At 36.9% G+C, this 26,881-nt stretch overlaps 1 protein-coding gene across 1 annotated transcript; it reads left to right on the forward strand.

Moving 5' to 3' along the window:
- Nucleotides 1-1,656: 1,656 nt before the first annotated feature.
- LOC148676935 (uncharacterized) lies at nt 1,657-25,333 on the forward strand. Its single transcript, XM_088615875.1, has 4 exons — nt 1,657-1,852; nt 19,167-19,277; nt 19,723-20,794; nt 21,137-25,333. The coding sequence occupies exons 1-4, from the start codon at nt 1,770-1,772 to the stop codon at nt 22,100-22,102; spliced, it is 2,232 nt and encodes a 743-aa protein (XP_088472001.1). The 5' UTR covers nt 1,657-1,769; the 3' UTR covers nt 22,103-25,333.
- The last annotated feature ends 1,548 nt before the right edge of the window (nt 25,334-26,881 follow it).

Genomic DNA, 26,881 nt, shown 5'->3' on the forward strand with positions numbered 1-26,881 from the left:
CCTTTTAGTTGGCTTACAGAAGTGGCAGTTATGAATTTTTTAGTTTTTTAAAAAACTACACCAAAGCCTGTGAAACCCAGGGACTTGAGAACAACACCCTTCATCGCATAAAGTGCCCAAATATGATGTCAATTTAAATTATTATAGGGAGCCAGCTACCCAGTTAATGTACATCAACCACTTTCAATTTGTGCACCAATCTGTTGAAATCACACTAATTATCCCTATATATAATGTCACTCAGTATATATATATACAGTGTTATATACAGCATATTTTGCATATACTTGTACAGTGTAATACTGTATACTATATACAGTATATTATGCAGTATATATATATACCTGTATATACACGTAATATGGTGTGTTTATACAATTTCTTACTTTTTATTTTTCTTTGTTTTTACAATTTATCAGGAGACAGGTTTCTTCCAAAAACCACTTCAGTTTGTCATCCCAGTCAGATAGAGAGCTGTGCATTCAGACAATCTTGGCTGTATGGCCTGGAATGGCATTTTGACTGGCTCCTTGTGACTGGTCTGTTCCTGACAGGGTAACACTGGAGCTCTTGTGCTGTTTGATTCACACGTCTTTTTTCTCCTTGTGTGGAGGTAAAGCTGACCTTTAAAGGATTTGTTGCAAACACTCACCCTTCCTCTTGTCTTAGAGTTGTAAATCAATTTTTTTAAGAAAAAATTGAGTTTTGTTTTTTGTTTTTCGGTCACTCAAGTGCACAAGTCGTCTTGATTTGACAAATTTCTTGTTTACTTTGACCGTTGGTGCTTCTAGTGGTTTTTCATTTACAACGCGTGTTTTCTAATGTTTGCTCCACAACACAAATCCAAAACGCCTAATTTACCTAAATTGCACTAGAGTAGAATTATTTTCTAAAATAGCCTGTTCCTATACATTTGAACGTCAGTCTGCCATACTTTCCTTAGTAACTAAGTAATAGAATATAAATTAGAATAGAAGTCAATGTCTTGTTTCAGTTTTCAAATTGTACACGGGTTTCTGATTGTTGTGATTTTTGAATAATCAAACAAACAGTAATTATTTGAACTAGGAAACCGCTTAATCTCTAGATCACCATAAAAGCCATACTGTAGGACTCCCCACGAGCTTTGAGGCTTGGCATTCTATAGAGTGGTTACCAAGGTAACTACATCATACATTTCCTCTGCATTGCGTTCGTGTTTCGACGCGTGTACGATTAAATTGGTGTTTTTTTAATATATACTTGCTATTAAATTAACTTTATAAAGTCACGCAGATACTGTAGCAGCAACTACGAATGAAACAAAGATCGACTCTGCATAAGAATGCAATGTGTTGGTCCCTGCACCTTCCTACAGTAGATCTACAGTATACTTTATATAGTTCTTTGTGCAGAAAATGCAAGGCTTTAAGATGCGCAAGCAGTCGTTTCACTGGTCATCTTCGTGATATGCAGTTCGCTTCACGAATAACCCTGAAGACAATGAATGACTGCCGCTTCTTCCACTGTACCTGAGGACAAAAAAAGTCTCAGGTCTTTTGTTCTTTATTCATCCCCCGCAGGCTTATTCCTCCATTGGAGTTACATATTTAGATTTATCCGTGCTTAGAGCCAATAGCGTGACAGCAGGAGGAGTTCTGGTCGCGCAAAGCTGATGCTCAGTGTCTGAACTAGAAAGGTCTTGAAGACTGGAGCGTCTGGCGAAGTGACTTTACTGAGTTTCTAAATACGAGGGCTGTGGAACCGAACCTTTCTTTATACACGCAACGATGCATCAAATGCCCTTTCCGCACGGGAAAGCAATGAAGGAAAGAGCTCCGAGTTTCTGGAAGACAGCACAGCCCTGGTCCTTGTAAGTAAAGTCCATGATTTGCACATTCTTGTTGTATTACACCTATGCCTACATTAATACTGTACCAGTGTGTTACATCACAAAAGGGACCATATATTGGAATTATGTAGGGTCTGTGTCTGAAATTTGGATTTGTTTGTGTGCTAATTGAGACCCACTCTGTACAATCTGTTTATGAATGGGGAAGCATTTATAGTATAGTTTTATAATTGATTCACGGTGTTAACAGTAATATAGTTGCAGAATGTTTTGCTGCTAACAGCTACAGTACATTTAACATTTCCTTAACGAAGCGGCCGATCAGGTTATTAATGATAGGTTTTCGGGGTTTTTGTTGTATCCCTTACGTCGCTGTTGGTACACTTCATAGCCACGTTTTAAGAAGTCATCAGATTTTCCTAAATGATATTGCATATGATTTAGCACCTTGCATTTAATATAGTGTCTTCAGTTGCACACACTCTTGCATGTACAGTATTAGTTCTGTACTGAATCTGAGTCCCGGTCCGATTATGAATACACTGCACAAGACCAGTCAGTCACAGCAATGTGAACCTTCGACGGCTGTAACTGCTTTAGCCTCGAGAGCCACATTCTCTGCGAGTTTCTATGCAATTTTGCATTGTTGCTTGATTTCACTTAACATGGGTTTTGACCGCACTTTCTATGCACAACTGTCAGAGTGTCTATCGCATACAAAACCCTCTTGCAATTCAGACAGAAAAGCTACAAGTTTATCTTAAAAGCCAGTGTGACAACAAATGTGTGAATTGTTACAGCGAGTCAACACAATTACTGATAGAACTGTTAATAGCATGTCTTGTTGATATTCGCATATACTTAATATATTAAGTCTAAAATGTCTGTACATTGATTTGAAGCATGTCATAATTTGTTGTTTTAGCTCTGTTTTTTGTATCATTGGGGTTTTACGTGATAAGGTAATTTTATACGTGGTTTGTCAATGATTAAGGTGTGCTTTATGACACAAGAACCTTTTTTGAACGAGGCACATTTAATTTAATGTCACCGTGGTATTTGTACTCATTAACCCCAGACTGTTTTGATAATGAGTGTCTCTAAGGTAAATCTGCGTCGGTCCTGTTGCAACTCAATGGTAGAAATGTATTGTAATTATTAACTGTCTTTTGAAGACTGCTTTGAGGTCAATGTATAATAATTATGTATTAAAAAATCAAAGGCACAAGGGCTGAAGGAAAGTCGTTTTTATCCCAGACGTGCATCTTTCTGATGTAATTCCATTAAGTGAATGAAGCCAACTAATGGCATAAGATTACACACAATTTGTTTTCAATCTGACGGTGTACATGGATTAATACAGTGATAGTGCTTTATGTTAAATATGCAAAAAGTGGAACCCGACAAATATCGTTATGAATCCCTCTGTTTCTGGAAAAGCATTTTACTTTCTACTCTACTTGTGTTTTTATGTTAAGGAATAATTGTATTTCTGTAAACGTTGGGATAATTTTTTTTTTTTTGGGGAGGGGGGTTCTAAAGAAAACATTGATTACATCCTGAGATAATGCTAATCTTTTAGTTTGTATACTTGAATTAACCTGGAATAGCAGGCACTAGGGCAGCAGAGTGGTATAGCTGTAGTGTTAGTACTGCTGTCTCCGATCTTGGGTCCTGGGTATGATTTCATTCTGGGGGCCTTCTATATGGAGTCTGCATGATGTGAAAATGACTCCCTGTGTGTGCTCCCTATGATAGACTGGCACACTGTCCAGGTTGTATCTTGTCTTGTGCTCAATGTCTGCTGGGTTAGGCTCTGTCTCTCTATGTTCTAATATGCCCTTTACTGGACTAATTCCTTCTTGAAAATGGTTGTATGGAAATATATTACATTCGTTATCCAGGCGGTTTATGCTTGTCTGTTTCTTGTAAGTTTCTTTACAAGTTTTCTGTTTATTGGCATCCTTTTTTTTAATCAATGAAGCACACATTACGAAACAAATAACATTTTTCTGTTTTCAGTGCCATTCTCATCCATAAAGTATGTGTAGAAATGGTATGTTTTTATACCATGAAACAGATTGGTTTCTGTAACCAAAATTTTCCTTTTAAAGAACTGATGTTTGGTCCACCATTGCCAAAGTATACCAGACATTACCCAGTAAAGGGGAACTGTAGTACCAGTTTCTTAGACTGGGTATTAAATCTCGGTAAGAAAATAAATTTATTGATGGAATCACTCAAGTTATTACAAATTTTGAATTAAATTCATAACCGTTAACTTTCTTGAAAGTACTGTATAGTTACTACTTTCTCACTGGCAGACAAGAAACTGCTGGTTTTATCATGGTCGAAAGTGAGAGTTTGTGTGAATTGTGATGTAAAAACGGCTTTTCCTGCTCACTAGTTGCTGTAAATGAATGAGAAACATGGTTTCCTAACAACGTTAATCCTTTTTTGTCTGTTTGAACTCACGTATATACAGTCTTTTAAACGATGCCCCACTGTTGCTTATTGGGCTGTTCAGGACATAGCATGTCAAGTATGACATACAGTATTTGCCAACTATCCAAGATATGGGTAATAAACATGGGCACTGTTGGTCCCATCAACAAGTTTCTTGAATCATGAGATTCAGCATGATGTACATCAAATAAATACAGTTTGTTCACCAGACATTTCACCCCAGAAAAGGTTTGAACGTGATCTGCATGCGGAGTTTACAAGTAGAATTTTTCAGCAAAACTCGATATGTTGAATTCAGTTCAATTCATTCAAATCAGCTGTTCAGCGCAACAAGTTCTCCAAAAATATAAGTCCAGCTAGAATTTTTGTTTTAGGTGTGATTTACCATAGAATATAGTACTACCAATGTAAATGATAGAGCACTTCTGCAAAACTCAAAATGAATGCAAATGTATTTTATTTGTTAGGCAGGTGGCCCTTCTGTTACCATGTACTTGGTAGTTTCATTGTGGTTTATAATGCACTCATCATTGTTCATTCATTATAAACCCAAAATTTAAAAATAGTGTTGCAGCCCCCCTTTAATGCAGAATCATACATAAAAAATGCACAGCACAAACATGCAATCAAAAACCCATTTCTGCCATATTTCGTATTTTAGGTACAGTACTGCTGTAACTGTTACAGGTAACCAAGTATCTAGGAACTCTAAACATGACCTGTGCCTCCTCCTCCATATTTTTTTACTTGTTCACAATCTTTTTTACGAATTTTGAATGGCAAAACCAGGACATCCATCAAACAAAATATGAGGAAATATCTAAATATCTGTCCATTGTGATGGGGGATTTTACCTATTGAATATTTGACATTTGGCTGCTTGACTGAGCTTGCCTGCCTGGGTAGGAAAGTGCACCAGTCTCTGACCTGTTTCAAGCTGTAGTGAACAAGTGGCATCCTAGCATGCAGCTGGCACTTATCAGTATGGAATTAATTTTGCAAGCTACCGAGTTCTGTTTTGAGCAGGTGTATCAAGATCACTTGCTCGCAAAAAAAAAAAAAGTACTGCATCTTTAAAACCTACATGTTTAGAAAATTTTGGGATTTAATATCTCACTCTAAAATAAGTTAGGTTCTCATTTTATTCTGATTAATTTTCAAATGAAGTGCAGTAGATCTTTTCTGAGTTTCTAGATTTAAGATTAAATTTGTCGCTATGAAAACTGTATCCTGGTACCAAAAAAAACATTCACCATAGTTATGCAGTACAATTAAACTGCCTATATGCTCCACATTCAACAGAAATAACTCTTTGACAACATTTAGACAAAAGTCAAATCCTTTTGAATAAAATAATGATATACATTGCAGTCCGTAAGTATTTGGACAGTGACACATTTTTTGTTGTTTTGGCTCTGTACTCCAGCACATTGGATTTGAAATGAAACAGTGAGAAACTATGAGGTTAAAGTGCAGAATGTCAGCTTTAATTCGAGGGTATTTACATCTATATTGGGTGAACCATATAGGAATCACAGCCATTTTTATACATAGTTCCCCAACTTCAGGGGACCAAAAGTAAATGGACACATTAACAATCTTAAATAAAATAAACACAATACAATGTGTTGGAGTACAGAGCCAAAACAGCAAAAATTGTGTCACTGTCCAAATACCAATGAACTGCACTGTATATACAGTATATAGAATTTAATACATGTACATGTATTTCATTTGTGGTGCTGAATCAATTATCTCAACATTATAATTACAAATATTACATTTGTCTATTTTATATTTGAAAAGTTTCATTTGCAAAGGAAGAATGTTTAGAATTAATATTATAGATACAGAGTATAAGCTCATCACAGGGAAAACATACCAAAATGTAGTTTTTTAAATGTCAGTTTTTTATTTTGTCTCTCTTGTATCAGGTGACTGTTAAAACGGTATAAATACTTTACAATTAATTATTAATACCAAGACACAGTGCTTTTGTAATACTATCAGATATGATTTTACAGTATACAGTACATACTGTACTTTAAAAGCATTTTCATGGACTATGACACTAGTGCACTTGAGCTATTCAGATAGCTTATCTGTCGTAATGTTTTCTGTATTTTTTTCAATAGAAACCTTTACTTTCTTCCTTTCGTATCTGTTTTTTTTTAAATCCTTTTCAAATTAAACAATAGTGCAATTAAGAGAAAAGCGTAGAAACACAAAGGGAGTTGGTTTTAGTCTGGGCTGTAGGCATACTGTAGTTCAACTCCTATTCCCATTTAATATTAATCAGAACTTTAATCAGAAATTAGTCAATTTCTGATTATTCCAAAAAGTGGAGGACTCTAGCTTCACAAAGGTGTCTCTGGAAAAGGGTTAGGTATTTAACCACTTTGGCATTCAAGACAGTGTGGGGTTGCAATAAGAAGGAAAACAGAATAGTAAAATGCACAGTTTATCAAAATGGACATTTTGTTCAGAGGTTTAACAGCGCTTCCCAGTAAAAGATCCAGCAAGATGTTGGATGAGGACATTGCTATACAGGAGCTGCCTTTGATCCATGAACTTTTACCTTCCAAAAAAGGGCAGAAGGAATCTTCTATAGCCTGAAAGCAAAGGTACTGTGACTGCAGAATGCTTTGAAGCACACTTTGAAACTGTACAGGTAGAGTCCAAACAAAAAAAGCTTACAATTTTAAGAAACCAGATTTTGAAGGAATGAATTGAAATTGGATGGGAGAAATATAGAATCAGTAGAAAACAGCTTACATTATTTTAACTGTATTCTTCTTTTTACATTACATTCTGCTTGAAGCCCAATACAGTTTCCTCTCTAAAGCAAAAGAAAGTCAAGTCAAGCTAACAGGTACTAAAATTGATTCATGTGGGGTAGGCAAGTCTGGCCCTTGACTTTTATTTGTTTCTGATTTTCAGACTTTAGTAATTTAATTGAACTAATTACTCAATTAGCTGAAGTCAAATCAGCTATGTTTTCAATTATCAAGTGCTAATTAAGAGGAACTTCTAACCCTGCAGTAACACATAGCTCGAGCACTGAAGTTGCCTATCCTAGGTTTGACGAATCACATAAGAAAACAATTACTCAAGGCAGGCTTAATAGCCATTGACTGGGAAAAATTGCCAGTGTAGATCCTGCCCATAAAAACAGTGGCAAAACTAAAAGCAATTTTAGACCAAAAAGTCTTACTTCTATTTGTTTTTTAAAAAACAACAGCGGCAATGGATAAAAACAGTATATCCCATGGTATAAGGCATAAAGTCTTTTATTTCTTAAATTGAAGGGATGAGTCACTCAAGGAAATGCATGCATCTGGATAAAGAACATGTTTAATGGACAAAAAACAGTACAGAGACGAGATTATGTAATTAGTGGAGTACCACTGGGATCTGTATTAGGACCAGTGTTTTTTCTAATTTAAAACAACAGTCTAGATTTCACTGATGATACTACAATTGGGGGATTACCTACAAAACACTATAAGAACGGCAAATGAAATTCTAAAAGATTTGGAGGATTATAAGATGGGCACACATAGTATATGGCATTTAATGTACACAAGTACAGAGTAATACATGCAGGAAGATGAAACAAACTCTAGCTTCACAAAGGTGTCTATGGAAAAGGCTTAGGTATTTAACCACTTTGGCATTCCAGACAGTGTGGGGTTGCAATAAGAAGGAAAACAGAATGGTAAAATGCACGGTATAGCAAAAATAAAGAATTTCAATCAATGGACATCATGTTAAAATTGTAGAAAACACTAGTAAGACTTCATATAGAATATTATGTGCAATTTGATCACCAGATTTAGAAAAATGATATTGCTGCTCTGGAATCTGTCCACAGCTGAGTGACCAGATGCTTTTCCAGGGATTAAAGGATTTTTTTTTTCTCTGAAGAATAAGGGAACACTTTTTTTGTATTTTCTGTTCTATGAGGACTAAATCAAATATTCAAATATTCAAAATCCTCAAAGGCAATGACAAAATCATCCTATTGGACTTCTCCATAATCAGTAGTGAAACATACCGGCGGACTACCATTATTGAGCATCTCTGCTGTGAGATGCTGAGGTCACAAACGATTCTGACCTTGGTATGAGAGGCAGGAAGTACTAAGAAATTACAGCTAGGGTCTAATCAGACACTTTGAGGAAGCATGATCATATACAACATCCTGACTGTTTTCCTGTTTTGTTCAATTTTATTATTCAGGTGGGGATTATAGTCATGCAAAATCAGTATTTGACTAGTCAAACATGGGAAAATAAAAAAAAGGCTTGAATCTGATCTACAGTAAAGTAGTGGAGGTGTGTTTTTAGGAATTAAATTCATTAATGGTGGCGGGACTGCATGAGCGTGTATTACATGATAGAACAGTTTTTCTGATTCATTTTTCTGGTTGTGTGCAAGTGAAGACTATCCTGAAACAAACCTGTACCAAAGTTTTATAGTCGGAAAAGTACATGACTTGATACTGGATCTGCATTTCCTGACTTTTCTTTTTGAGCTCATCTCTTATTCTATTCAGTATACTTGGACATTTTCCATTTTGTATTATATAGTAATACTAATTTATTTATGTAGTTCAGGTGGGTAGCTGCGTCAGCATGCGTAGGCTGCGAAGGAACAAGTAAATGTTTCATGCTGAAAAGAGGGGAAAGAAAATACAACGTTTCAGCTGTGGAGCCTTCTTCGGGTGTAAGTTTGCTCTCTTGCTTACTCCTGAAGAAGGCTCCACAGCCGAAACTTTGTGTTTTCTTTCTTCTCTTTTCAGCATGGAATAAACCTATTACTTGTAATTTATTAATGCTAACAGAAGATCCTAATAAAAGAGCAAAATGAACTAAATGTAAAGGGTAGTGGCACAAAGCTGAACAATGTAAAACAATTTCCCTACTTTATGTTTCTGATATTTATTAATTTAAACAGCTAGAATAAATACATACTATGCATAAATGGATTTATTTTAATGTTTTTGTTCTCTCCATAAAAGTACATATGGTAACAGCTGTGTATGATATGGATAATGGAAGACCAGCAATATTGTGAATTACAAAGAAAGTTGCATTCCTAGGTGTTTTTGTCTCTAGGAAACAGCTATATGCAAACACACATTTACATCTAAAATAAGTCTTCCCATTTAATACCGCTGGAGTTCTTACCAGGCAGAAGTCCTGAGCTGTCAGTGAAACTTGTTCATATGACTACAGTCTGTTAGCAATGGATAATATTGAAATGTCACCTCTGTAAAGTGCTTCTATAGTTTTTTTAGTGCAGTGGCTGTAAAGCATCATATAAAGTAGCTTCCATATTTATTCATACCCTAAATAAACCAAGCATTGATTTAATGATAATAATAATTCCTTACACTGATATAGCGCTTTTTCTGGACACTCCACTCAAAGCACTTTACAGGTAATAGGGACTCACCGGCAGTACAAAATACCTGTACAGAAACTGTTTTCAGGCAAATGCCCCTAAAATGCTGTAGGCTGAATTACCCAGACGGAGTTCAACAGAAAACAATTTGTGTATATTTAAAAAGACATGTACAGGACATTCACTTACGAAATACTGATAAATATATGTTTGGAATTCTTTTATCTGCAGGTAAAAAGACCATAACAAGAAAGTGGCTTTCCCCAGATTTACCAACAGTGAATAGTTGGATTTAAGTAATAAATAAAATTTACATAATGGAAAAAGTAACATTTTCATTTAAATTACAGACGAACAGGTTTGTCTATATTGGTTTGTCAAATATTGGTCTAGATGGATTTTTTAGATACATATTAACTGAGACTAGAATTAAGAATACATATCTAAATAGTTTTTCCCTCTTCAAAAATCATAAGAACATACAGTATATATATTCCCTATTTTGAATGCATATAGTTTGATTAGAAGTAAAGTAATTGTAAAATATTTGGGGAACATAAGAATAGACTAAATTTTCACGTATGGTGTATATTGGTAAATTTCTATTGTAAAAGGATTGTTGTACAATGTCATCTGTATTTTAAATGGTTTGCTCTGTTCTCTAAAATATAAAATTAAAAAAAGGCATGTCCAATAGAGACGCAGAGTTAAAGTATGATTTTGCACAAAAGGTCTATGTGTGTCAACAGTGCTGCAGCAGCCCTTGCATGAAAAACAATTAAATTAATGGGTACAATTACTGTATTAAAACACTACAGAGAAAAAAAGAAAATAGTGCTTGAAGCACTGCGTGTACATAATGATTATAGAGAACTGACATGAAATTATAAAAAAAAGCTCCATAAGCCAAGTTCAAACAGTGCCACAAATTTGTCACCAAACCACTTTAACATTCCAAATCCTCTCAAAACAATGGCATAATCAAAACTAAAACTAAACGAAAACAGTACCATACGTGCGTCGGAGCCGATGGGTGAAAGTCTGAACACTACAGCAGGTTGTTACCCTTCTTTGATGTGTGAGGAAAGTGAATTGTTTAAGGTCTAGGAAATTATATATAGAGGGTGTGTAGGCTCATTACATTACTGTAAAACATTTACACAGAGCAGATACATGTGAGTGAGGCAGCATACGGTATTTTACTAAATACATTGGCCTTCTCTTTCACAATACAAATCTATTGTATTGTAACGCAACAGGGGTTCAGGCAAGCACCCTTGCCGCATTAGGTCGGCCCCACACCGTCGGGGGCTCGAACCCAGGACTCCTGCGTCACTCAGCAGGGACCCAGCCCGGTGAGCCAAAGAAAGATCTCTCCACTGCCCAGTAGCTGTGGTCCTGCTATCACAGGGAAGGGCGGTGACATCACCGCTCTGGTAAGCCGGCTCTTACGCACCCTGATGGCCGTATGCGTTACAGTATTTTATTTTTTTATAGTTAGTCACAATAATGACCAAGCAACTTCATATTACTTTATGTACCTCGGGATTGCTATTCATTTTGTTTAAAGTATGTTTCTGTAGGTTAGAGGTGTACACAGATGTAATTCAAATGTGAAACCAGCAAGAATTTTTTGCTACATGTTTCTGAAAACATACAGTAACTGGCACACACAGTATATAAGGCTAAAGAGTTTATAAATACTATATTATTGTCTTGTGTGGAGAGATCGGGGCAGAAACATCTTAGTCACCACTGAGGTGAGATGACCCCCGACTGCGTGTATAAAACGCACAGTATGAAACTAACTTGAGGGCCTGCCTGTGTATAGAAGTCTGGACAAACAATCCCTGATAGTCTGGAGAGTGCAAAGTGTTCCCAAGGGAGATGTCATTGTGTTAACTAATGTTTACACCTTAGTTCACTGAAATTAGATTCTTTTGAAATATAAATGTCATACTTTCTATTTGTATAGAAGACATTTTTTGTTGACTTCGATTGTTCCAAGCAATGTTTTGAGAAATAAAATATTTACTTGTAATTCCTTAATAGTCACAAAGAACAGCATATTTTCTTTTGTTTTTTTATGGGAAGCACAACCAAGTTTTCCAAGTTTTAATTTTAAAATGATTAGATGAATGAAGACAGTTTCTCTGTAGTAATTTCTAGACATTTACACAGAACACAGAAAATGGCATCTCTAAGAGAAATGGTTTAAATTAGATTGTAAGGAGCCAGCATAAAACATTTGCCATCCCATGCAATGGATTTTTAAGATGTCACGTAAAGCAAGTCAATAGCTGCTTTCCAATTGGTCTCATATCTCTTCAGGGATGTTAATCATGTTCTTTTCTGCAGTTATTAATTTCTTGTTTTTACGTAAATGTTATTTAGCGTAAATGGAATCAAAAACAAGTATATATTTTCTTTTGGTATTTTTATGAATCAGAATATCATTAAAACCTCAGGAATTAATTGGTTATATAATTGTTGCAAGGGCGTGCTGTCTTTTGTTGATAGGTGATTTAATTACATGTGAATCTCTCCTTTCTTTTTGAAATGTGTGTTGGACCTATCTGGTCAATATTCAGTTAAGAAGGCATCAAGAACAAGAGCATTAAGAAGTGAGAAAGCCTTAACAAGCCATCATTCCACCACCAATTTGAATAGTGATACAATAGTGTAGGACTTACAGTAGGATGTGGTGCAAGGTTCCATCTATATCATGTTTGCGTAAGAATTAAGGCAAATATTAACAATCACATTCAATGGCATTGGAAATTAATATTTAACATGAGAGAGCTACTTTAAGATTTTCCTTCATGCTGAGTGAAGGTCAGTTTAATGGCATGATTTAATATGAGATATAAAAACACAAGGTCATTTTTTGTTTAATATATAATGCCCCAGCCATACAAAGTAGCAATAATAAGCTATGTATAGTGAATAAACCATTTAATACACTGAAGCAATCAGACGTACAGTATTAAAGAGTGGTTAAGTAATTGTTTCAGCCATCAGGTGAAAGTGTTGATTCAGACAATGCTTAAGATTTCAGAGATTTAAGTCTAAAATCCATAGAAATAGACAGGGGATTTTTGTAGGTGGATGCTAATCTATCTTAAATATCCAACAGAGAGAGGAGGGAAGGTCTGCACAAGGCACTGTGAGAAACTGAGTTTTGAATGTGTGTGAGACAGTTCTGTTGCTCTTCGTAATGCACATAAAGTGTAAATAACCTGGGCCAGAGTATTTATAGTAAACTTTATTAGTCTGCTGATGCACCAAAGACAGCTTGTTTCTATGTAAGGTACAGTATGGACATGCTGGTATATGGCAAACCGTTTTGTTTTCATAGATGTAGCATTTCATCTCAGGAATTAACATGCATAGCAAGCTCTCCTTTTTTTCCTGACCAGTGATTCACCAATTATTCTTGATAAAACACACAGATTTTTTTTACTTGAAGACATGAAGACAACCCCTCATGCTGCTAAGCAGGAATGCGATAACCTGCAAAAATGTTCTTCATACGCGCCCTGCAGTGAGAGCCATTCATTATCTGAAATACTGCACACTACGCCCACAGATGAGTGGACGCTGGTCAGTTAACATCCCTCCCACTCCAGCAGTGCTCTGCCCGTTGTGCATCACTGTATGAGGAATCAGTTAGTAAGAGGATGCAAGTCTAAAGAAGCAATGTCTGGATTCAGGGCTCAACCTGAGTTATGTGCAGATGCCTTTAGTGAGTGAGGTGCTAAAAAGCAACCGAATCAACGTCTCCTGAATGTTGTTAAGAATTTAGCCATCCAGAGCTCATAAAGATGACAAAATCTGGTAAAAAAAGAAAAAAATTAAAGGTGAAGGAGAAAAATCTGAAAAAGACTTTTTATAACTTATTCCTAAACTGAAATGTCGGTTTAAGTATAATACGGTTTTAATAACAATACAATCCCACTGAAACTCAGTTCTGTCCTGGAACAGCCATTCATAGAAAGACAAGTAAAAAAGAAAGTACTCTGTGTGATTAACCACAGTCAAAAACTGAGCACTAATCAAATATCCCCGTTACCAGTCTGAAGGACTAATACAGGGATTAGGATTAAGTCCTTTCTCAGAGACCAGGGTAAAGGTAAATGTCTCTGTGGACCATCATAGTGATAAATGTGCTCTTGCAAAGCTGAGTAAACTTGTGCAGCTGCACCTGAGCTTCTCTAAATGGCCTGAGTTGCTAAATGGCTGGGATTAAAGAAACCATTATATAAGAATATAATAAACTCTTGCTGCTTTGTAAATCGAACTGCTGTTTAAAACAAAGTCACAATACATATCCTCAACTCAACCACATTTATGTAGTTTAGATTAAATATACTAGTTTATTGTAATAGGTTTTGTTACTGATTCCCACCTCTTTTTTCTCCTACAGTTGATACCAGGCCTGTGAGCTTTCCAATTAAAACTATATTATTCCACCTGACTAAATTCAATCACTTGTTCTGCCTCACTCCTGCCTTGTCCAGCCACAGAAAATGTCCTGGTCAGTTGTGTGAGGCATGACCAAAGCTAGGCATGCTCATAGCATTCTGGATTTTGATTGCTTTGGAATTTGAAAGATGTGAAAAAATCAAGTTAAAAATAGGCCATGAGAGGCTGAAATGTTTGAGCTGACTGATAAAGATCTTGCCAGATATACCGCGGAACTGATATTTGAAATTTCCTTTTTTGTGTATGTTTCCATCCTTCATATGTTTTGTGTGTTCTGTGTGTTCTTATGCTCTGAAAAAAAAAATGTGATAAGAAATGTATCAAAACCTTAATTACTGTAGATATACTGTAACTGTATGTTTCTTTCAGGTCTACCACTATTTCTTATTCTCTAAATATTTTTTAGAAAATCCAGCATGTGGAAGTTCTCAGCAGGTTTGACGTTAAAATAATGTTTTTTTTATTTATATTGATAAAGTAGAGATATTTTATTTTGCTGTTTTGTTACGCGAACAGTTCTGGACTAAATGTACTGAAGGAATTAACCTAGGAATCCCTTTAATTTTCCTAGGGAGCCCGATGTACTCAGTAATCTTCTGTAATGAGAGAGATGAATGGACAGGACGTCTAGCTGATTTTATGAACAAGGAGAAGGATAATTGGAGGAGAGGGTAGCAGGAAGGGCACTGATCGGAACAGACGAAAAGTCATGGAGGGCTGGATGTGTAGGAGGACTTCAAAGGCTGGATCGCACTATGAGAGAGACAGAAATAGAGAGCCGGTCCCTTAGTTTCATTGAGAAGAAAAAAACATACACACCTTAACAATAACAGCAAAAAAACATCTCAATTATTTATTTCACTCCAATATTACACAAGAAATCCTTAACTTAAAAAAGACCAACTACATGTTAAGTAAGGGTGGCAAGACTGTTTGTTCTTTATTTCTCCTTTATAATTGGGAAGCTGAATGGCGATAATTCTGTAGGTGCTGCAGATGCTTAATTGGGTTGAAATCAAAAGATAACCAAAGATGTGTGCATCAAACAATTTCTGGACTGATTTGAAAGAGCTCATGCGTGCACTGCTTTTCTAAAAAAAAATACATTTGCCATCAATGCAGTGTTGTTCACTCCCAGCAGACTTCTGTGGACACAATTTTCTCTAGAGTCACTTGACTCCCACAGACTCAGCTAGATATTTAATGGAAATGTTTTTAGAAGTAAAAAAAGCAGCATATTAGTTATATAAAAAATAAGTAATAAACAGTATTTAACTGTGCTAGAAATTATGCTGAAAAATTCAGTGACTGCAGAATTACCAAATTCTCCAGGGAGGGATTGATTGAGTATGTGATCCACACTAACAAAGTGCAAATAAAGGTACCAGGAAGAAGTAGGAGAGCTTGTAACTGATTAGATAAGAAAAGTAGCCCATCTAAAAGGATTAAAGACCAGGCTTTGTGTGTTTCTATAAAAATTAATGTACAACGGTCAGAAGAAAACTGTTTGTTTCATGATTGTCTTTGTTCCACTCATTTCAGATCTCCCTACTGACACAGAACAGTTCAGAAAATAGAAACAAATATAACTTAATGAGGGACCTTTTAAACCTCATAGCTGGAGGAAGTACTAATGACTGTGTTAGTACAAAAGGTCACTTCCTGAATATTTTTCCCCAGTCCTCTTTAATTTAGGAACACCTGGTAGTAAAAGGTTTTCAGATAGTGACAAACAGCACTGTTGTTCAGGTTTTGTAATGTTTGAAAAACATTACTTTGGTAATGCTTGGTCCATTAAACGTGTGTTGCTCTGTTGGTAATCAATATTCTTACAGGAAAAGCAAAAGATTTGGCAAAGCAACATACGAAAAGCAGTTATGAAAATCTAATTTTGAAGCTCTATTTCACTACAGTAACAATACCAGAATTAATATGTAGTCTAGCAGTAGGCTGAGTCAGACAAAATCTGAACGTGAATGGAGAATGTCATTTCAACTTCAGCTGTCAAAAGACATATAGTAAAAACCTGAGAAATCTCTGGAGGAATGGGCCATTTAAATGAGTATAATACCAATGTTTGTTTTTTTTCCAAAATCAGATTCTTAGCTGTTTCTATTTTTTTGGTCAGTAAATATATTGTTTTATCAGACCCATAAATCCAATTTTACCCAGGCTGCCCAGTTCTGGGCCACATGATTGAGAATGCTAACCCAATTTGTATTTATAATATCAAACACTGGAGAGCAGTTCTATAAAACTGTGCATGATTTTACTCCTTTTGTTCCATATATTGCAAACTGCAGTCACACAATCTGACTGGCAGCCATGGCCCATGTGTGACCCATACCTGGGCAACATTTCCATTTTCTAGATACGCAAAGGCCTCTCATGTTTCCTTTCCCTCTCTGTTACAGGCAGCTACATTTCCACTGCCATTTAACTCTTAGATTTCTCTCGTCCACTTGCCTCTAATTTCATTCAGACTGATCTAGGTCACCCCAGTGGTGCTCTGGAGCAAAACTGCACTCAAGCTGAATTAGTTTCTGCCTATTTCCTGAGATTCTTGGTCTAACATACAAGGGATTACTCCAGGATTGTAATTCTGTTTTAAAGGATCTATATGACATATTACAAATGATATAATTTTTGTGATATTATGTTATATCATTCATAAGTACATCATTGTGATTTGCATTCAGCTTTCTTTTTTATGATTTCTGCTGCATCTGGAGCTTTTGGTATGTTTTATGAAGACTTTATTGAGCAAGTAATGGTATTCCCCAGCAGAAAGTCCACTTGGCTTGCTATGCATTTTCTGACCAAAAAGCCACTAGAATGTTGCTCAGAATAAAAAAATAACCTTAGGTTCAGTTGCATAAGCAGTGGTACATCTTCAAACCCTCACAATTCAGTAGTGCTGTCCTTTTTCTACTGATAAAGCTGTGTTTGCGTTAGCAGTCTTTATTTTTACAGGATTTTAATTAATTGAGTAGCAAAATGCCCAACCTGATGTACTGTAGATGTAGTGATCTTTTTCAATTCCCATTTTCAGTTGTGTTGGACGAGTATCCAGTGTCAGCAGTCTACAAATTAGTGAACCAATGAGTTCTGGAGCACAACTCCTTAAAGTATTTGATTTTGTAGAACACTTCAGCTACCTAAATAGCACAACCCGATGTATAATTTGTCTATGATTTAATTCTCAAGTGCCAAGAGACGTTCTTTACAATACAGTTGGTGAGATGTGAAGATGCGGGTGGCTTTTTTCTCCTCAAGACTCCCGGAATTCAGAAAAGACATCTTTGGTGTTTACAGTACCGTTCACTCTCATCATGCATTTACAGTTGATACTATTTCCGGTCCTGAGTCACTGGCAAGGGTGTCCTTCCCTAAGGAGAGTTCAGAAACGGCAGCAAAACGCTGAAAGCTTAGCGATTCATAAACAGTTAATAAACTCTGTCAACCATTTTGCCATCTGCCATTTCTTCAACAGCTGCACGCAACCACAGAAGAGACCACAAAGGCCTTTTTTAAATGTCTTGCCTGTCAGCTTTATGTCCCGTGGGTGGTTTGTCAATACTTTGGTATTGAAGCGGCTGCTGGGTTGATTATTCCTGTAGAGATGTTAAGCAGCTTTGTAAAAAGTGGTCAGGTTCAAACAAGCACCTTCTTTGCTTTTATTATGGCAGGAAGCTCACAAAAGGTGTGAAAGGTTAATGTGTCTCCAGAAAGCAGGTGGTATTTCATACTTTGACGGCTCTATTCACTCATCACTTTAACACAAGAAAACATGCCTCAAAGTATACTGTATATAAAATATAAAAATACTGTATATTCCGCAGATATATAAACCATCTTAGATTATATTCAATTGCTGACCCCCAAAAAGTTATACCAAAGTTTATTTTAAGTGTCTGAAGTCTATGTCAGAGCTCATCCTGGTTTCTGTAGTGTTAGTGACTCCCCCACTCTAGATGTGACACCAGCCCATCATCAGGACACCCCGTCGTCCTGGCCAAATTTCCCATTGGCCCTAACCAATCATGGCCTCCTAATAATTTCCCTCTATGAATTGGCTTCATTACTCTCTGCTCTCCTCCCCCCTGATAGCTGATGTGTGGTGAGCGTTCTGGCGCACTATGGCTGCTGTCGCATCATCCAGGTGGGTGCTGCACATTGGTGGTGGTGGAGGGGAGTCCCCATTACCTGTAAAGCGCTTTGAGTGGAGTGTCCAGAAAAGCGCTATATAAGTGTAAGCAATTATTATTATTATTATTGTTATTATTATTATTATTATTATCAGGATCACCCCCCCAGCAATGCTGGTCCCCGCTTATACAACATGGGTGAACTTTATTTCTGGTGGCAAAATATCTCACCCAGTATATAACAGCAGTGCCTGCCACAGGGGCTTAAAGCATTTCAGTTCTGAATCCAAAGGTCTACCCATAATATTAGGATAACCCAATTGTAAAAATACAATAATAGCTCCACCTTGTGGCCATGATTAAATACACAGGAAGCATTATACTGTTCTCCAATGCTGTGCAGAAGGTGAATATTTTATGTAAGATATACAGTATTGTGGAAGGGATTTCCACAAAATAAGTGGCCAATAAACGGCCTCATATCCTATTAAGGAGACTAACAAACGCTTAGAATTTAGGTGTATTTAAAGTTCTACATGGTTCATGGAAACTTAGTATAGTTATATTTCTCTCTGATATTGAATCTTGCCAATGTTCCTGTGTGTAAAGTGGAAAGCATGTTGATTGACAGTGATAAGGATATTTTCGACCCAAGGGACTGTTGTCAGGTAGCAAAATTTGTATAAAGGCTATCTCATGTCTAATTACGTGGTGCTTAAATAAGATAAGGCATCTGTGCAGTTGTCATTGTACAGTATCATTTACAAAACTGCCATGAACTTGCCAGAGGAGAAGCTGATTGAACCTTGATTTCCTTTCTCCTCCAGGCGTGTAAAGGCAGCACTGTGTAGTCATCTGCGCTTCATGTGGATGGCTCTAATGGCCCTAACAGTTCTTTGTGTGGCCATACAAATACTAGGGATGACCAGACGATACAGGTCAGTTGTCATGATTTTAATAGGTACTGACAATAATCCAGCATATGTAACGAATGACTGAATGATAACTTCTTTGGTACCATTCTTACTCTCTTTTGAAAGTAGATATTCTAATTTCCCTCATTTAACATGAATTCACCATGTAAAATTACTAGCTTAGGGTGAAGAAACTAAAACTAAAACTATTCAAAACCATGCTAGGAAACTAATCAGTATATCATTTATCTGTAAACCTCTTTAAATACTCTTAAAGTCATTATTCTTTTTAATATGAAAAAAATAGTATTACTAGTATGGTAGTATTAACATATAGTATTACTATATTACTATATACAGTAGTAAACATCCGAGTAGGCTCTTCTTTATTTAAGAGCGAGAAAAAAAAGACAGGTAGAACAACTGTATCCTGTCAATTTGCTAATCAAGAACTCTAATTTTTTTTCAGGAGTGACAAGATTTCTAAGCAGTTCACCGACGATAAACTTTTCCACATGAGATTCACCTTTGAACTTCAAAAGACAATCACAACAACACAAGAGGTGTCAGAAGAAGCATCTCCCGGCAGAAACCGTAGTATGAAATACATCCAGGGTTTAAGCAGGGACACCACTCTAAAAAATGAGAGACACGGCCATGGACATGGCAATCCGTCCAGTCTGAAGGCAGATGATGTTGTACACATTGCAAAGGATTCACTGCCGCCTGTGAAAAGCCATGATTCCCGAGGTCCTAGGGAATCAGTACTGTCCATGGAGAATTTAAGTTTGTCTCATCAGGACAATCTTCCCGCCAACAAGAACACAAAAATCACAGAGGTAGAAAATCCAAAACAATCAAACAAAGCAGTAGCTACTGCTCGTGCTCAAAGCATGGATGAGATGGTTCATTCAGTAACATTGGAACAACCTGTCAGAGGGTATACAAAATCTCCAAATTATACAGGCCTTGCTGGAAATACCTTAGCCCACAATCCAAGATCATTAGATGACATATTCAAACAAAATACCACAGTAGGATTGGGTATAACCTATTCAACCAAACAATATCAAAAGGGTTCTCTCCAAGATCAAATAAAACTATTGCAGTCCACTTCAAATTCAACAATTAATACCAAACAACATCTAAAGGCATACAGACAGCAGAAAAAGAAAATCTCCAAGCCAAAATCATCTACCTCTTCTGTGCCTTCGCCTCTCAATCCAAACTTGCTACCACATGCCCACTCCTCATTGGGCAGACCCAGTGCCAAAAGAGCACAAAATGAAGAGAAGGACACTTGCCAGCCAAAGACGCACATTGTGTTCCTCAAAACACATAAAACAGCTAGCAGTACAATCCTCAACATATTATACCGTTTTGGAGAGAGCCGAAATCTCACCTTTGCTCTCCCCCTGAGCAAACACAGCCAGCTGTTTTATCCACTGTATTTCACATCTCTGTTTGTTGAAGGCTTCAAGTCAAGGACCGTGAAGGAATATGACATTATGTGCAATCATATGAGGTTCTTGTCATCTGAGGTGAGATACTAACTCATTTTTTTAAATTGAATTGTGTTGCTTGTGATGGTGTTTTTTTAATATAAATAAAAAAGAATTGATTTGTGCATTGTTTTGAAATGAAGGTAGACCTCTCTACTGGTTAGTGTCCTAAATGAAATTGTTTTAAAGAGTTCTTATTACCTTTATGGCTTTTAGGGTAGAATCTCACAGACATAGTATTCTGTTATTATTTGAACTCTGACTAGGCCTTTCTTGAAAAGCAAACAAAAAAATGGTAAAGGATATTCTACCTTAATATATTAAAAATCAAAGATTGCAGTTTTAATAAAAGAATGATTAACTACTGTGCTGTATTCACAGGTCAAGAAGGTCATGCCAGCAGATTCATTTTACTTCTCAATTGTGCGCAATCCTGTCACCATGATGGAGTCCATTTTCTCCTATTACAAGAGCATTCCTGCCTTCCTCAGGAAACGAAACCTGGACGAGTTCCTAGAAAATCCCTGGAAGCACTATAATGCCTCTTTAAACAACAACCATTATGCCAAGAACCTCCTGACATTTGACTTTGGCTTCAATAACAATGCCAATGACAGTGAAAGATACACCAACCTGTCTATAACTATGATAGAAAACACGTTCGACCTGATCTTGGTGTCTGAATACTTTGATGAGTCCATGATCCTGTTAAAGAACGCCCTCTGCTGGAAGTTGGATGACGTGGTCTCTTTCAAGCTCAACAGCAGAAGCAACAAGACCAGGCAGGACTTGTCCCCTCGGGCCATGGAGAAGATAAAGCAATGGAACTCCCTGGACTGGAAGCTCTACCTGCATTTCAATGCCACCTTCTGGAGGAAGATCGATGAAACGGTGGGACGAGAGGAGATGGAACAAGAAGTGGAGCGCCTTCGAGAGAGAAGGGTCCAGCTCATGAAGACCTGTCTGCAGGATGAAGGGGCTGTGGACCCTTCCCAGATCAAAGACACTTCCCTGAAGCCCTTTCAGTACGGTGCTGCCGTCATTCAGGGCTACAACCTCAACCCTGAGCTAGATGAAATAACCAAAAGCAAATGTCAGAGCCTCATCATGCCTGAGCTACAGTACACTGCATTACTGTATACCAAGCAGTTTCCGGATATTGCGGCTAAGCTGTCAGCCTCCTCACACCAGTTAAGTCCAGGCAAGTCCAGGACCCATCATTCAAGGAACTGGGAAGCCAGAAAAGCCATTGCTCAAATGAGAAATGTGAAAAATCAGGTCTATAAAGGACATCAAAGAAGCTTTTCCAACTGGACTACAGCAAGCAGCCTGCAGAATGTGCCTTGAAACAACTTCGATATAAGGGATAAGGAAATATCTTCTGAGTCGACAGGTCAGGTCAGCGAGGTCTACAATAAGCCCGTCTGAGCCAGGGTCTCAGTCTTTGAGCTAAATAGTTGCCAAGACTGGCCTTTAGGAGGTAGACTAGAGAGGTAGAAGCCCGTGGTTCAGAAGTGGACTAGGTCAGTGCATCTCAAATCACTTGGCCTTAGACTGAACTATCAGGACCTCTTAGCTGGCTTTCCTAACATCACATTCAAGGAAGAGCCGATGTTCAGGGAGGGCCAGTGCTTGTGAGAGAGCACCAGTTCTGGATGTAGTATTATCTGTACTGAAGAGGAATCATTTTTTCCCATCTTAATAGATTCAAATAATGGCACCATTCATTATAGTAGGAGACTCAAACCTACTGTCCTGGCTAAAATCTACTGTGGGTGGACATAATTTTGCCTCCCTAAATCCGACTGGTGATGTATTTTTTACTTCACTTAATTGCTTGGCTGGTGCAATGGGTACCAAGTGTCACCCATGTGGGTGCGGGGGGGGGGGGGGGGGGGGGAGGTAAAGAGGGGGTAAAGTATTTTCCCATGTAACTTATTAATAGTCTAGAGAATTCAGAAATTTCTTTTACAAATGAGGTGCTTTGTGAGGAAAAATGATTCAATATGCATCATTATGAAGTTAAGAGAAGATGATGTAGAGCACATTGTATTACTGGTACAGAGGTACAATTCCTCAAAATAAAACTACCAAAAAGGCCATAAACCAATACTAATATTGCCTGAAATAGATTATAAACAGAAACACTATTTATCTTTAAACATGAATGATCTTGGAAAACACTTAATTTGTCCTTTGAATTCTTATGTGAAAAATGTGTATACTTCATCCAGATGTAATAATTTGCAGAATGTACTTTCATAGGTTAAGTAAAAGAATTCAGAAGGTCTGTTCTGGGTTTTATTTTTAACTACGAATGGTGAATCCTTTTCTTGGAATCCGTGAACATCCATCATTATTGTCATCTGCAGATAAAGCATCTCCAAAATGCATTCCTACTTTTAAGCCACTACTGTACTGTATGTTCATTTTATTTTTTCAGTGAGATTATAGGAAAAGCATGTTATATAATCAGAGAAGCCTGGTGTTCAATGTCTTTTTTAATATTCAGTAGTTGTGGGAAAAAAATGCTGACAAACAAACATTATTAGTGTGTATATCACTTACGATCAGCCAGGGTAGATCATTAAGCACAATACGTTTCTGTTTTCTGTATGCATTTGTTTCAGGTCAGCACCTGTGGCGGTCCTGCTACAGTCATTGCAGAAGGGCTGATACATATTCATTCGTATTCACAGTTCCTTGAGATCCCAGAGATCTAGTACAACCATGAAGTTTGAAGCTGGGGTTCTGGTCTTATGAGACCAAAACAATATCGTTGAGAAATATTGAGTATTTCTGATAAGGCATATCTTATAAGAAATGAAAAATACAAGGGAAGCTGCTTTATTCCTGTTGTAAAGGTATGTGTGTGGCTATAACCAGTTTTCCTTCATTGCTGGTGTCACAAAGAGAGAATATTTCGGTAGAATACAGATAAAAAAGGGAGGAGTTAGATGCAACTTGTCTTTCAGCATGAGTGATATTTGTCTACCTTTATATTCCTTCTCATTCCCTTCACTCATCCACTAATGTCACCTAAAGGCTCACCTTCACCTTCACTCCAACTATAGCCCCTTTCTTCCTGTCTAGCACCTCTGTGGAGCAAAACAGCCACCTCAGGATATCAGGACAGCACCAGCTGTTAGTGTTATACTCATCGAGCCTCTGCAGACAGCTAGAACAAGAGGTGGTACGCAATCTACAAGGTTCGGAAATATTTGCTGCTCAGTCCCTCATTTCCTTCTTCCAACATGATTGCCTTCAGTTGAGGTTGTGATGAGGGTAATGATGTGTGGGATTGAACTGCACACCCCACACTTTTCAGAAGGATTGAAGTCTGCAGAAAGTGATGGACGTCTATCCTGTGCTGCTCAAGTCACCTTCCCATTCCCAATCACGGAGAGAGAGTGGTATTTGAAGCCAGGGAGTGTATATTAGTAAAGAGATACTGGGTTAAAAAATAAAATGTGCCAAAAGGAGATGAACAGAAAATCAGGTTGGTAACAATACCAGAATATCAGCAACAGACTCTTCATAGAATTTTACACAACTGTCAGAACAACAGAATAAAATAGCCAATAGCAATTTATCATTTTATACAAAAACAAAAATAGGAACCAACCTTACCCACATTAGGTTTTCAGATATGAAAGTCTTTGATCTCTAAGATATAATTACCCAATAATAGCAGTACAAAGTAATAAAACAGTTCCAAGCAAGGTGTTTTAAAGGTTTTTCTAGGTTTCGTCATTATGACGCTCTTTTCTATATTTAAAAATGCAGAGGTACTGTAGTGATAGTTGCAGGTAAGACAGGACCATATATACCTGTGGTTATATATACTTCGATATAATGAATTTTTCAAAACCAGCAATGATCCAAGTGAAAATCCCGTGAATGTGCGTTAAAAATAGGGGTTAAGATTGGGAGTGTCTGAACCAGCTACCTCACCATGCTGTTAAAAAAAAAACACCTGGCTTCTTTAAAAAACAGTTGGATGAGATCCACTGATGAGTACAATTAACATGGTATGCTGAAAACATTTTTGCAACAGGGCGTAAAATTAACCAAAGTGTGGGGGCTAATCCAGGTTATTGTTGATTAAGGTTAAGAATGAAATGCAAAGATTCATTTATTCCTGTTAATGCTCACAGCAACCTATAGCCTACCCTGGTAGCACAGGAAGCTAGGCAGGACTACAGCCTGGATGGCACACCAGTGCATTTCAGGGTACACACAAGCACAAAGGGATAATTTGGTGACACCAATTAAACCTACAAAGAACATGTTTGGAAGGATGTCTAATGGAAGAAAATGTCCTTATCTAATTGAAAGGGTCTGTAATTTATGACTGTAACTTAAGGACTGACACTAAAATAATTTACATAAGGCATTAGTCTTAAACCCTGTATTATATTTTAAAAAGCATGCATATACTCTGTATATATGGGTGTCTAAAATCTAATAATAATCTCCAGGTTTGTTCACTTGATCTTAAAATCGAATAATGATCTCCAGTTTTGTCAACTTCGGCTCACTTGTCAAACTCAAATTAAAAAATGCTACCTGATAGAAGTTTCTATTGTGTATGTCATCTCAGTGCTTTTCATTAAGAAATTCAGTCAGGTTAAAGAACTTTGGTTAGGTTAAAGTCCTGCATTAATCTGGCTCAAACAAGATTCATTTTGTTTAAAAATACCATACTGTATAAGCCGACGTACAGTACAGATCCAGTTAAAATCAAATCTCTGATCCCAGAGCACATTACACATACTGTAAATAACCCTGTATGCAGTAGTGGATTCTTCTCTGCCAAATAATTATTGCTTCTACCCAGTGGCAGTACATACAAGACATGAAAATTTTATTTGGTCCAAGACAAAGTCAGTTTAAATTTGCTTTGTGGTTTTTACAGCTTCCTACTTTCACTACAACAAAGTAGTTTTGTTTTATTTAAAGCAGAATATCTAAAATGAGCATGCACTATAATCATGATTTTTATGATGAAAACAACGCTGATTTCTTACTTTGGAAAAATTCACCTGTAAGAGACCAGAGATTCTCAGAGAAGATGTAATGTTTCAGCGACTGAGACATAATCTTAGTGTTTTCAGTTCTCCTTCCACAAGATTATGGAATAGTCTCTGCAGTCAGTAAAAAGAAAAGGTTGAGCTAAAAGTAATTTAAAAGGTGTGTGCTTGCTGGTGTTAGATGGCTTCTGTAATAATTCTGTTTGATATACTGTATTACGAACTGGAGGGAAAAAATATTTTTCTGTAATTAAAGTGTTTTTGGACAAATGACAATAATAAAATAGAGTGGTCACTTATTATAACTACACCGATACGTAGTTCAGTACCAGGTGTACCAGTACCAGGTGGCCACTTTTTAAATTAAACTTCAGACATACAAAATTTCAGGTATTTTGCCTTTATAATTCCAAGTTAATGCAATTAATGTTGATGTTTTGCCTTTGGTTTATATCCATAGATTTGTTCTTACTTATAATGGCGCACAGTGAAAATGCACCAGTCTAAGCTTTATGTAAGTATTTTGGGCACATACAATTACACTATTTTCATTTTCAATAATCAACAAATGGGTATGTTGTTCAGTAGTATTTTCTTTGAGATACCAAAATACAGTACGGAACTCATGTCTTGTGATTTCACAAAAACACCAGGTGCTCAGTGGCTTGAGTTGAGTTAAGATTGTCACAATTTTCCATCTAAACATCCATTATTAGAATATGTTCGAGCGGGGAGTTGCATTAGCGTGTGTGGGCTGCAAAGGAACAAGTAAAGGTTTCTGCCCAGTTGTACTATACTATTCATCTCCAGCAGAGATCACATTAACAGAAATAAAGGTCTCACCAAATATTGTAAAGCAGGAAGCAACCAGACTTCTAGCATTTCTAGGTGACTCTACCCCAAACAAAAAATATACTGATGGATTCCTGAGAAATATTTTGGACCCAAATCCTTCTAAAATTCTTCAAATACACCACACAAATCCTTCTGGAATTCCTTCCAGGAAGATACTGCTAGACTTTCACATGAAAAACCAAAGGATTGCAGAAGGAAGTGTGAGAATGTTTTTCTTGTGGGAAGTTAAAACGAATGA

This window comes from Lepisosteus platostomus, chromosome 2 (assembly GCF_059453375.1).
Source record: "Lepisosteus platostomus isolate fLepPlt1 chromosome 2, fLepPlt1.hap1, whole genome shotgun sequence".
NCBI lineage: Eukaryota > Metazoa > Chordata > Actinopteri > Semionotiformes > Lepisosteidae > Lepisosteus > Lepisosteus platostomus.

Bases quoted from the DNA above. Each gene is read 5' to 3' on its own strand.
- LOC148676935 (XM_088615875.1), top strand. From the start codon at position 1,770: ATGCATCAAATGCCCTTTCCGCACGGGAAAGCAATGAAGGAAAGAGCT. The intron at 1,853-19,166 runs GTAAGTAAAGTC...TTTCTCCTCCAG, and splicing joins ACAGCACAGCCCTGGTCCTT to GCGTGTAAAGGCAGCACTGT. The intron at 19,278-19,722 runs GTCAGTTGTCAT...ATTTTTTTTCAG, and splicing joins GGGATGACCAGACGATACAG to GAGTGACAAGATTTCTAAGC.